The sequence below is a fragment of the Panthera tigris genome, chromosome B2, assembly GCF_018350195.1.
Source record: "Panthera tigris isolate Pti1 chromosome B2, P.tigris_Pti1_mat1.1, whole genome shotgun sequence".
NCBI lineage: Eukaryota > Metazoa > Chordata > Mammalia > Carnivora > Felidae > Panthera > Panthera tigris.
Window position 1 is genome coordinate 99,739,739 of NC_056664.1, and position 12,367 is coordinate 99,752,105.

A 12,367-nucleotide genomic window follows, 5' to 3' on the forward strand; every position below is an offset into this window, starting at 1 on the left:
GATTTTTTCACATAATATACTAACAGCATTATCCCATATTACTCTATATTCTTCTAAAATATCATTTTAATGACATAAGTTCTACTATATGAATGTGCCCAATTTATATAACCATTTCCCAATTGTTGAATATTTGAGGTTGTGCCCTGTGATAACTATCATCTATTGATTAATTCTTGCAAAAATACTTGAGTTTCAAGCACTGTGGTAAGTACTGATTGTATAACAGTGTGCAAAAAATGAACACATTACCAGCATTTATGGAGGTTACTGGGGAAAACAGACATTAATCTCCAACATATATAAAATTACAACTATAGCAAGTGTTATGAAGGAGAGTTTATGGAATTCTGAGAGTCTATGATAGGGAAGGCTTCCCTGAGGAAAGGTAAATCAGAGTTTAGGTGAAGGAAAAGGAAAAACATTCTAGGCAGAGGGAACAGCAGGTACAAAGGCCTCATTGTGGAAGGGAGCATGGCAAGAATAAGGGACTGAAATAAGGCCAATATGGCTGGAACACAAAGAGCAAGGCAAGAAGAACATGGCTCAAGCCATGGCTGGATAGAAAGGTGGGGGCCAGACTATGCAAGACCTTGTAAGACATGTAGACGCCACCACATAAGACATGTAGCTTTGTCCTTATCCTAAATGCAATGGAAAGCTACTGAAGCATACCAAGTAGTAGGGTGATATAATCAGGTTTGCATTTCGAAAAGATCCCTCTGATTACAGTGTAGAAAACAGATTAGAAGGGAACAGAGTGGACTGGGTGTAGGCCAAGATTAGGAGGCTACTGTTGTAAATGCATCCAAAAATGCTAGTAGTTTAGACTAAGGTGGTGATGGATAATGAAAAGAAGTAGATGGATTCAAAAGATAATCAGATTTTGCCAAAAGATTTACATTCATAGATTAAAATCCCTAAAGCTAGAATTATTGGGTCAAAAAACAACATTTCAAGGATTATGATATGCATTGCCAAGCTGCCCTGCCAAGAGCAGTTTACTCATTCGTGAATTACCTTTTATCTGTTCCTCTATCAGAATTTTAAAATTCTTTTGAGATTCCTTTAAAATGACTTAAGCCATACTTCCTTCATGAAGCCTTCCCTGACTCCCCTTTTTGCCTGCTAGTTGGTCACTAACATGTTCTCCTTTGAGTCCTTGCTTTCTTACACACATCTGTCATAATCAAACTACATTTGACTTATGCTTACATGTCTATCATTTCTACTATATTGTGAGAGTCTAAAGGATAAAAGTTGTTTAAAATGACCACACCAAAAATAGCTCAATATACGTAGTAAGTTCTCATTAAGTGTTCACTGAATGAACCGAGTATTACCAGATTCTACTGTGTCCAGATTTAAGAGGGACCTCCCTGCTTTAGCCTCTAATTTACTGATTGTGATTTTAAAGCTAATAAAATTTGGTACTCAGGGCTTCAAATGCCTACTAAATAGAGTGACTAATTTTGTTTGTGGAAAATCACTAAATCTCAGCAGTGCTCCTGAAAAAAACCTTTCTAATAATTGTATCAGATCGGTATTATGTGATCTTAAATTTTTTTAGATGGTCTAAGTGAAAAAAAAATTTTAAAAGGCTGTGAACAAACAAGACTATTATTAGAGAAATTATCTGTAATTTAAGTTGTCGATAAATGCTATAGTTTTCAAAACAGTACTCATCTCAAACTTGATCTGCCACTTCACAAAAAAAGTGAAGGTATTAAGCAACGACATAAACTCATATATAGCATTTCAGAATAACCAATTTCTTATGTTGAAGAACTTGATTTCATGTTTAACAGCTAGCATCCAGAACAATCTACTAAAATTTTCATTATCTGGAGGAAGACTGGGGTGGGGGGGGTGGGGGGAGTGGCAGAGTTCTGTACAGTAATCTCAAAGACAAGCAGCTCCCTCTATAGTCTGTTTGGCCTACTTTGTTTAATTACTTGCTATGTGAACATCTCACTCACACTCTTCTATTTACTCCTACTCTGCATCTCAGCAGGGAAGCTTTTTGAGAGGATAATTCTGTTTAACTTGGTGCTGAGAAAACTGAGAGAGCTTTCTAAGCTCAACATGGAGTTATGTCAAGCAACTAATAAGCAAGAGTTGGGATATGGAAACTCAGATCCACCTGAGTCAGGTCCTCACAATGAAGCCTTAGGATTTCATTTGAAGTGAATTCCCAGAGCAGTTACACCCGTATTCAAATCCAAGTGAAAAAACACTGCCCTGTACTTCAGTTATTTATAACCTTGCTTCTCTCCATTAAAACATATTACCAAAACGTTGTTGTTAACATTGCTCAATACACTGTGACATCAAAACAGTGCTCAAGACATTTTTTCAATGAGTGAAGAAAAGCAGGTTTTTTGGTTTTTGTAAAAATAATTCCATCACTCACTCACATGAAAATTTAAGTGATTCTCTCAGGAATCAACATCCTCAGGGATTAAATCAGTCAGGATTTACCACTCAAATTTGACTATGCCACTTTTTTTTTTAAATACCTTTTCAAATTTCAGCAACACAAGATACAAGAGCTTTTAAACCTAAGATAGTTAATTTATTTCTTAAATTACTCAAGATATGCCCTCAAAACGCATGACAATCAGAAGTCAACTGGACTGTTTTCTAAAGCAGAAAAACACCTTTTATGCAATAGAAAAACTGAACTAGTAAAAATGTGAGAAATCAATCAGTTCAGAATTTATAATACAAATATGAAATGGCCTCATTATTTGGGAGAAAATTCTACTTTTCAGGACTCATTTACAAAAAGTAAACTCAGTTTAAAAACAGCTTTTCTTCAAACCAAGATAAAGAATTAAGGACTTCCAAAATTACCTATTATATATGAAAGACTTAAGTTTCTGGTACTTTATATAACGTAGATTTATCATGTGTTACTATTTTTCATTAATTTATATAATTCATAAACATATTAACATAGTTTATACTTTCAAACGATAAAACGGTCTTCATTAAAAAATTCTAGCACTCAGACTTTTATTACTAAGCCAGATTGACCTTTTATGTTAATTATTTTCAAATTTATTTTACTAGGAGAACTGGACTAGTTTTCTTTGGGGAGAGAATTTGGAAGCAGATATTGTACACTTTTTGTTTATGATTAATACTCATTTTACTGGGAGTTTCTAACATGTTAAAAATGCTGGCTTAATTTCTGAAAGCTATAAACTCTAAATGTTTGCCAGTGACTTCAAATTTTTCACCTGTTGAAGAAACACAAAAGTTTTGTTTGTAACTGAACTATATTTACAGCAAACTCAATTTGATACACCTTTAAAAGTTTCAGTTTCTTTGTATTAAGTTTCTTATCTTTCAATGTATGTACAAAAAAGTATTTCATATTCATTTACATTATACATTTCAAAGTATATTTTTTAAAAGTTTTTTTTTAAGGGAGCTGGTAATCAATTGTAAGATGTCCAGGAGGGAAGAAATAAATATTTATCACAGAATAGTCCCTGTGTCTATTTTTTTTATATTAAGAAACACAAAAGTACCTCATCATCATTTCTTGAAGAATGTTTCTCACATTATAGAATTACTGCTAGATCACAGTAGATCTTCACCCATTTCCACAAACAAAAGTTTTCTATAAAACAGCTTGAAAATCACTCAGGGATACATATTTAATGACTTGTGTAGGGGGGAAAAAAAACAAAAAAACAAAAAAACTATGTGTAGAAATAATCCAAACCATACAAACTTTAATACACAGAGATGCCACAGTATATCCTATTAACGTGTCACTTTACGATTTGGAAATCTGGCTAAACAGAGCTATATCAACGTCACTATCTTATTATTTCTCTGTAGCTGAAGTGAGAACAAATAGTATATTACACTGAAATTCCAATTAGAAACAAAGACAGCACCGATAAACACATAAAAGGGCAGAAAAATCTATCCTTCAGAACTCTACTGCCTCTATTTTCCAGCCTCCAAAATTCCAGGTGTTATCCTTTCAACAAATTAACAGCACTCAAATTCCCCATCTTACAAGGGTCCCTATCATCAAAATCGTTTTCGTTATTTTTAAAAAGGAATGCTCTGTCAAATCTCACTAACACCGCTGAAATTTTTAACAAAGAGAATTCACAGTAAAAGATAACTGCTTGAAAATGAGTGCTTGTGTTTGGGAAAGTGTTATTATCTGGGTAGTCCACAGAAACAGTAGTAATAAGAGGAATGGTGATTAGGGCAAGAAGCATCAAGTGGGAAATGCCTTCTAAAATCCCATAGGGCAATAATACATCGCTAGAGGTAAGTGCATCCCTTTCTAGGAGGCAGCTCCGTTATTTCATGCAGACAGTTCAAAGCATGTAGAAAACCAAAACAATTTAAAACCTTGTAAATTTGGCCACTACTTATTTATATTATCATAAGTCCCCAAGAGCTTTTGAGAATGCAGATTCTGTCACTGCTGTCTCCCCACCCCACTCGTTCATCAAAACAGTTTTCGTTTTAAAGATACGTGCATTTAAAACGCAATACTGCAACTCAGCATAGAGCATTTCTGAATGTTTGTGTTGCTGAGTTCAGCTGTGGTTCATAAGAAATTCACGCCACTGAGTGGGATATTTTACGTTGGGCAACAAACACACATTTCCTACTTCCATGGATCCACGTTTCCCTCAAAGCATTGCACCTGAGGATATTGCCCTGTCCCCAGACTCTGAGGCTTAAACTCTAAGGAGTCACGACCTGCACTCACAGCAGAACCACATGGTCACTTCAATGAGAAAGATTATTTGGCCCCAGGCGCCACTCTTCAGCCCACGGCACCTCCGGAAGGGGCAGAGGAGAGCGCAGGCGAGAAGCGAGGAGGAGAGGCAGACCACAGAGAGCTGACACTTCCTCACTCCTCTTAAAGCCATTTCCAGAAAGGGCACTTGGGAGACGCAGGGGGCTGTCCGCAGTCCCACCAGCGACCGACCTCTGAGCGCAGCCCTGTGAACCCGTTCACGGAGGACATGGCGCGGCCACCTGGCCCATCCTGCAGGGCCAGAGCGCTGTTCGCGGGCGCTCGCTCCCCCCTGCCCGAGACCCCGAGTGCGGATCCGGCCCCCGGCCGCCGCACGCAGTGTAAACACTCGGCACTCAGCGCCCACCGCCTCCCCGCCGGGGGAGGAGGGGGCGCAGCGCTCGCGCGGACCCACATTTCTGCGCCTCTTGTCACGCACCGGGGGAAAGGCGAGGAGGGCGGAGGGGAGGGAAGAGGCGGCAGCGATGCACCGAGAGCCGGCGGTGTGCGCGCGTGTGCGCGGCGGGGAGGGCAGCCCGGGCGCCCCGCCGGCTCCCGCCCGCGCCCCGCGCCCGCTTACCTGCCGGGGTCGCTCCGAAGACTCGCACCACGGGCACCTTCTTGACAGGGGCCTGGGTGAGGGGGGATTGGCAGATATCCAGCCCCTGCAGCGGGCTGGCCATGTAGTAGTCGGCAGTCACTATCCTCACTGAAAACATGTTCGCCGCCGCCGCCACCGCCTTCTCTTCACGAGCGATCTGGCAGCGGCAGCAGCAGCGGCGGCGGCGGCGGCTTCTTCCGCAGCGACGGCCCCACAGCAGCGGCGGCGGCGCCCCCTCCCCTCCTCGGCTCGGCCCCCTCCCCTCACACACAGACACCGGGAGCAGCGGCGGCGGGCCGGGCGGTGTTGGCACTGCTGCCGCCGCCTCCTCAGGAGCACCTGGCGAGGGGCAGCAGGAGAGAAGCCCTGGCGCTATCGTCGGTGCTGGTGCTGCCGCCACTGCCGCCGCCGCCGGGAATCACACGGGCTCCTCGGTCCCAGGCTGCAGCTCTTGTTGCCATGATGATGATGTCACGGACGCAACCACTGGGGGAGGGGAGATGGGGTTGTGTGTGTGGCGAAGGGAGGGCGGTGAGTAGTTGGGGGAGGGGACGCGGCGGGAAAGGGAGGGAGCAGGGCGGGCGCCCGAGCGGGACACCCAGGCGGGGGCCGAGAAGGTGTTTTCTCCCCCGCCCCCAGGCTCGCAGCGAGGGAGGAGGCCGGTGGAAAGCGGGACTAGCGCCTGGCGCGAGGAATCGATGACTCGGCCGGTGGGCACGGCCACCTGGGCGGGGGCAGCAGGGGGGGGGGCGGCGGAGCGCCGATGTCATGGATGGGCTCGTAGGGGCTTGCGGGAGGGGGCCGCCAGTGTTCGGGGCCGTTTTGGTGGCTAGGCGGGATTGGCCGGAGCTGCGGTGCTCGCGCTCGCCTCGCCGACCGCCATTTCAAATCCTGCGAAGGAGGCGGGGGCAACCGCGGAGACGGCTTTTCACAAGGTAAGAAAACCCGCCCGCGGGAGGAGGGAGGCGAGGCGCAGATCTCGTGCCGCCGCGGCCTCGCGGGAGGGCGGGCGGCGGAACGGGCGGGGCCGGGCGCGGACGCAGCCGGCCCTTCTCAGGTAACGCCGCGGATCCGCGCGTGGCCCGGGGGCGGCGCGAGGGGCGGGGGCGCGCGAGCGCGGGCTTCGGCCTATAAAAGGGCCGCCCGGACGCTCCCTCCCGATCGTGCGGCTCGAGCCGCCGCACCCCCTCCTTTTGCGTTGTGCTGCAGTGTCTGCGCCTGGCCACCTAAAAGGGTTTGTTCACTCTCGGCTCTGCTCAGCTTTGCCAAGGGGTTGGCAGATCCCGTGCACAGGGGTTTCCCACCACGGTGTTCTTCTTCCGCCTCTGCCCTTCCGCCCTAATATATCCTTCCTCGGTTTCTTCCTCGGCCCCGCAGGCTGCGTCCCGCGCGCGCGTTGTACATGTACGGACTTGTCAGCACTGGGTGACCTCCCTTCCCTTCTCCCTCCCCGGCGGAATCCAGGATTAAGAGCCTTTCAGAGAAATATTCGGCCAAAGAAAAAGGCCCGTGAAAGTCATCGCGTTAGATATGGACACCCAGTGTTATTCACTAACTGATTATGGGAGGTTTTATCATGCAAAGGCATAAAAGCAAACGGGGGTGGGGTGGGGAGGGGAAGGACTGTTAAACAAAACAACTTTATCCAAAAAGAGGTTGGGAGATGGGGTGCAGTTGTGAAATCGAAAAAAAAAGGGGTACTAACAGAAGGAGTTGGGTTGGCCATTATATTGGAATCGATGGATTTTTGTCTGATTTGGTCACTAATACTGGGTGTGACCTTGGACAAATAATTTAGGTTCTTGGAACCTTAGTTTTCTCCTCCCTGGAACGAGAGTTTTACTTAAATCCAGAACGGTTTAGGTGAACCTTATCAAAACGGTTTAAGCAGGAGAGAGAAACCATGGTTTCAAGTTCGAAGTATGGCAGTGAATAAAGGACTTTTGACAGTCATTTTCAGTCTGCCCTAATTAGAGATCATGCATCCACTCTTATGTATTATACTGGTGTATTTTAATGGTTAGTAGTTTGCCATGTATTTTAAGTGGTGTAAGAGATCCTCGTTTGGAACCATTGTGTCTCTTCAAATGGGAAATCAAAAGGCTCAAAGGGACAGATCACTGGTAAGAAGCTGTCTATAAATTCCATGACATATAATGCTAGTAAGAATTTATACTCAAAGAGATTTGAGACTGATTAGGACAGTAAATTAACCTGCAGTTTTCAACCTCAGAGCATGATTATAATAACATAGGTAGCAAGATTTCTAATATACAGGAAATTACCTAATAATTTTAAGAGGCAAATCTCTTAAATTGGTTTAAGTTTTAGGAGGCTATGGAAGTGATTTAAAAATAGCACTACCATGCTAAAATGCATTTTCTGGTAAAATAGCTACTCTTGTACAACCTGAATGTCAGAGGCACCATTCTTAGTATTCTGGGCTCTTGAGTGTTCTTTAGAATTTAATATTTTGGCCTTTACAAAGTCACATTTTTAGGATGAGGCCTGGAAATCTGTATTAGCAACCTCCTCACCCACCACTCATGATTCTAAAGTAATATAAAACTGAGAGTCCCTGTACTATATTTTAATCCAAGTACATCATAACATTTAAGTTATACTATTCCTAGCTAGAAAAAAGTAAAAGCATAGAATTCATGGATTAGCTATTTCTAGAAGAGGGTTTATTTCCCCCTACCTCTTGAATCAACATCATTGACTTTAAGAAAAGATAATTGCAACCACAATTCTAATCCTTCTAAAGTGCCCAGGGAAGAATGTTCACTTTGAAGAAAAACATTTGTGGCATGAAATCAGGATATTTTGTCCATTGCATGTAACTGAGTTTAAGTTGTTGCTCAAATTGAAAACTTGACAATACTTCCCTAATTAATCATTATCAAATGTGTTTTATAAATACAGTCTCCTGACATAAGAAAGAGTTCTGGAATTTTGAGTTAGGAAATGAAAATTTTAAATCATTTACTAGCTAAATGAGTTTGGAAAGATCACTTTATTTTTTGGAGTTTGTTTCCTCATCTATGAAATGGATAGTAATTCCTGTTTTCTCAGGGATGGTATAGGTGCAAATGAGATAACCTATGAAAGTATCATTGTAAACTGTTGACATCCAAAAGTTTAACTCATCTAAAAGGAGTAAATAAAATCATATGGCATAGTCTTATGTGCACAGAATAAGGGAAATGCCAAAATTGAACTCTCTCTATTCTTAAAGTTATTTTTGTTGTTGTTGTTATTGTTGAGTGGCTTCTATTTGCCAGGTGATATATAAGATATAGTGAAAGACAAAACAGACATGGCCCCTGCTCTTACAGAGCTTATAGTCTAGCATCATAGAAATGTATTTTAGTCATATCAGTTGATATATATCTCTTCTAGTCCATTGATGTATACTCATCATGTCATGCTTTTAGTAAAAGCCTGCCCAACCTTCTGTACCACAACTGTTCAACTTCTATTAGTATTTATTTGCCTACTAGCAATTTAGAGCAGAAGGCAATGGATGCTGTAATCTTTCAGCAGGTATTATACAATGGCTTACCCAGCACTCATCCAGCCCCTGTCTAGCTTGTACATTAGAAGCTAGCAAGTTAAAAACGACAGTTTCTAGACTCCCTTGAATCTAGAGTGCTGCTTGTAGATGATGGTGTGCTGGTAAATGTTTACTAACGGCTGGGGGAGGGAAAAAACTCTGATTTGTTGCATTGACCGGTTTTCATGGTGTGAATACTCCCAAGCTACCAAAATGACTTCACTGAATGTGGAGTTAGTTGGACAAGATGCTAACAATCACTAGCTGGCTTCAGCATATCAGTACATGTGACCTAGTTTCCAGTAATCAGATGCACCCATTCAAGACATGTTTGTGAAGGTGAGCAACTGCATTCAGGGATATGGGATTTTCTGGCAAATGCCATAGTGGAGATGTCTGGTTCTTCTGGGTAGCTGAGGAAGGGCTCTCACATTTTTAGAGTCATAGGTGCTGACTAGCGGTTGGTGTTTGGATAGCTTTCCACTAGAAGAGCTTGGTGAGGTGGGATGAGTGTTCTTCCTGGTTTGGTTTTTCCTGAATGTTGTTTCTAGCTAGCTGTGTATTATCCAAGCCTGGTTCTCTGGTCCTCTCTGAGATCTGTGAGCTAAGTACTATCATTTAATCCCTTTCTGCTTAAACTAGCTCTGTCATGGTCAGCTACATAATTTGCTGAGCCCAGAGCAAAATGAAAAATGTGGGGCCCCGTACTCAAAAAGCAGGTAAAAAGTACCATTGTATGTACTGAAATATAAAGCTTTTTCTTTCTTCTGTCATCTGTCTTTTGACTTGTAATGATGTGTTTTATTTGCTTTTTAATGTCATTCTAAGTAAAGGAAAATTAGAATTTTAAATTATTAGAATGAATTTTACCATTCATCTTTATTTTGTGCAATGCCATTTAAAATGCAAATATAAAAACCAATTAACTCATACACAAAATCATTAAAAGTACACAATTCATATCCTAGTTTTACATATATATGCATTTTGTGCTTATCAGAATGCGTAAATGCTGCACAAAACCAACTCACCTGTTTTTGTTTCCCTTTTTGATATGCATACATCCTACCAATCTGAATATGGGAGGACTGAAAGGAAAGGGAACCATGGGTTGTTCTACCTCTCCCCTTCCTTCTGTGTCATCATTTTCAATGTAAATAGTAATACAGGGAAGTAATATGCACTAGTAAGAAAGGATATGACAGGATTCTTTTGTCACGTGTATTTTTTAGGATGCCATTGCCTTCTTTTTGCATCTGAAGCAAGTTCTGGTTCAAATGGAAAGTGTAGCCTCTTGGGAGAGTCCACTAAATCAGCCATAGATGTAATATGCTTGCCTTGTAATCACTTTGTGACTCTCTGAGTTCCTACACCTCATTAGGTCCATCAGAATCCTGTGTTTATGAGACACCATGAAGACTATATGCAAGCGGGGTGGCAAGGAAGAAAAGAGGCATACATTCCCTCACTTCCTCTGCTCCTCTGCTTGCGTATGTGATCCATTGTACCACTGGATTTCATTTATAAAATAGATGTTCAAACATAATATGAAGATCTTCAAAATGGTGACTGCAGAGCGCTAAACCAAGCACTGTGCCCTGTAGGACTGCACAGTTTACATGCCCATGAAGTGGACCCTGAGCTCAGTGTTTCTCAAGGGTGGGTGGGGGGGCTTCTCCTGATGTTTTAGGTGAAACAATTCTACATTGTGCAGGATATTTAACATCCTGGCCCCTGGGCACTACATGCTACTATAACGAAAATGTGCCCAAATAGGAGTTACTGCTTTCCACTGAACTGGAGTGCACTCCACTGTCCGCAGCTGGGAACCATGGTCATTACAGATCCAAGAAAGGTCATGTGCAGTTTTTGCTAGTGATTCTCAGGCAGGGAAAAATACAAAGTTGAGTTTTTAAAATTTCACAAGTCTCATATCTGAGAGAACAGAATTATGGTGACCTTCTTCCGATTGTTAGAAAAATAATACCATCTGCGTTGGTGATGAAACAGATATTTGGGATGACAGTTTAAAGGTGATCAGTGGGTTTTTATGTGTCACATGGGTATAGATGGTAGTTGACTCCAGATAGATGGCAATGTCTGATAGTTAAGAAAAAGAGCAGAGAACTACAGAAAAGTAAAACCATCTTACTGTCATTATCTTCGTCAAGGGGCTGAAGGGAGGAAAAATTTTAAATGCTCTCCAGAAAAATTAAGGAAATTTCCATAAGAAGCTATGGTACTCTTAATAGATTTTGAACTTAGTTTCATTATGTCTATGTTTTTTTAAGTTTTGGTTTGTGATTTAAGAATATTAACATCATAGGGCACCTGGGTGGCTCAGTCAGTTAAGCATCCAACTTAGGCTCAGGTCACAATCTCACGGTTTGGGAACTCAAGCACAGAGCCTGCTTGGGTTTCTCTTTCTCCCTCTCTTTCTGCCTCTCCCCCTCCCTCTAAATAAACTTTAAAAAAAAAGATTATTAAAATCCTAGCATATTAGAGCTGAAACAGGATATCGTAGATCATTTGTTTCCTTTATCGCCATACTATTATTAGCCACGTAGAGATTAAAAGCACTAGCTCTATAGACCTGGTCTTACCTTTGCTAATGCCAAACCTCAGTTTTCTCCTCAGTAAAATGAGGATAATAGTATATTATCTTAGGTTATCATTTCACCAAAAGCCAATGCACTAAAAAAAGTAATCTTACCAAAGAATACATTTGTTCAATAAATTTAATGTGAATTTTCTGTAAAACAAGTATTTGATAAATTTAACTACCTGATCATTTGGCAAATTAACTTTTAGCAAATACCTATTAGTCTTATTATATGGATTAAATGAGCTATTGCACACACACAAAAAGTGGTTACCAAAATGCTCAATAAGTCTTAGCTATAATCCCTCCAACATTCTGACTACAAATCTTGCCCATTCTCTCTCTGAATATTCTCCATTCCTACCCACATAATTGGCCTTCTGTAGACTTTCACTATCTTTAGGTGGACTATTGTAATAGTCATTTGATTGGCCTCTTGGCTCATTCCTCTCCAAAATTATTTTCTATAGTATTGCAAGGGTGATAGATCACATAAATTTTAAATTATCATCTACAGTAGAATATGTCATTTCGCCTTTTCCATATATCGTTTAGCACCACTGGAGTACTTATATTTCCCTAAATACACCTTTCTTTTTTTTTTTTTTTTTTTTTTTTTTCGGAAAAAGCATCAGATTTCTCTGCTTTTGCCTTTCTAACTGGAATGTCTTCCCCCTTGTCTCATGTCAAAATTTTTATTCATCTTTCAAGTTTTAGTTAAAATGCCACTTCCCTTGTAAAGGTCTCCCTCATTTCTGCAAGCAAATTTAGGTGTTCTTTCCAGGCTTCCACTGCTTTTTGTACATGATTCTGTTGTGACTCTTA

General features: G+C 41.7%; 1 protein-coding gene across 2 annotated transcripts in view; it reads right to left on the reverse strand.

Annotated features, from left to right (window-relative positions):
• The window catches only part of REV3L (REV3 like, DNA directed polymerase zeta catalytic subunit), a 172,413-nt gene extending 166,823 nt beyond the window's left edge, over window positions 1-5,590 (reverse strand). The window contains exon 1 of one of the 2 annotated variants that reach the window (XM_042986999.1): window positions 5,364-5,588. In XM_042986999.1, the coding sequence (XP_042842933.1) occupies window positions 5,364-5,502 (139 nt within the window). In that variant the 5' untranslated portion in view covers window positions 5,503-5,588. Of the gene's footprint in view, window positions 1-5,363 lie in introns of both variants that reach the window. The other variant, XM_042987001.1, reaches the window with a different exon arrangement.
• Window positions 5,591-12,367: the final 6,777 nt, after the last annotated feature.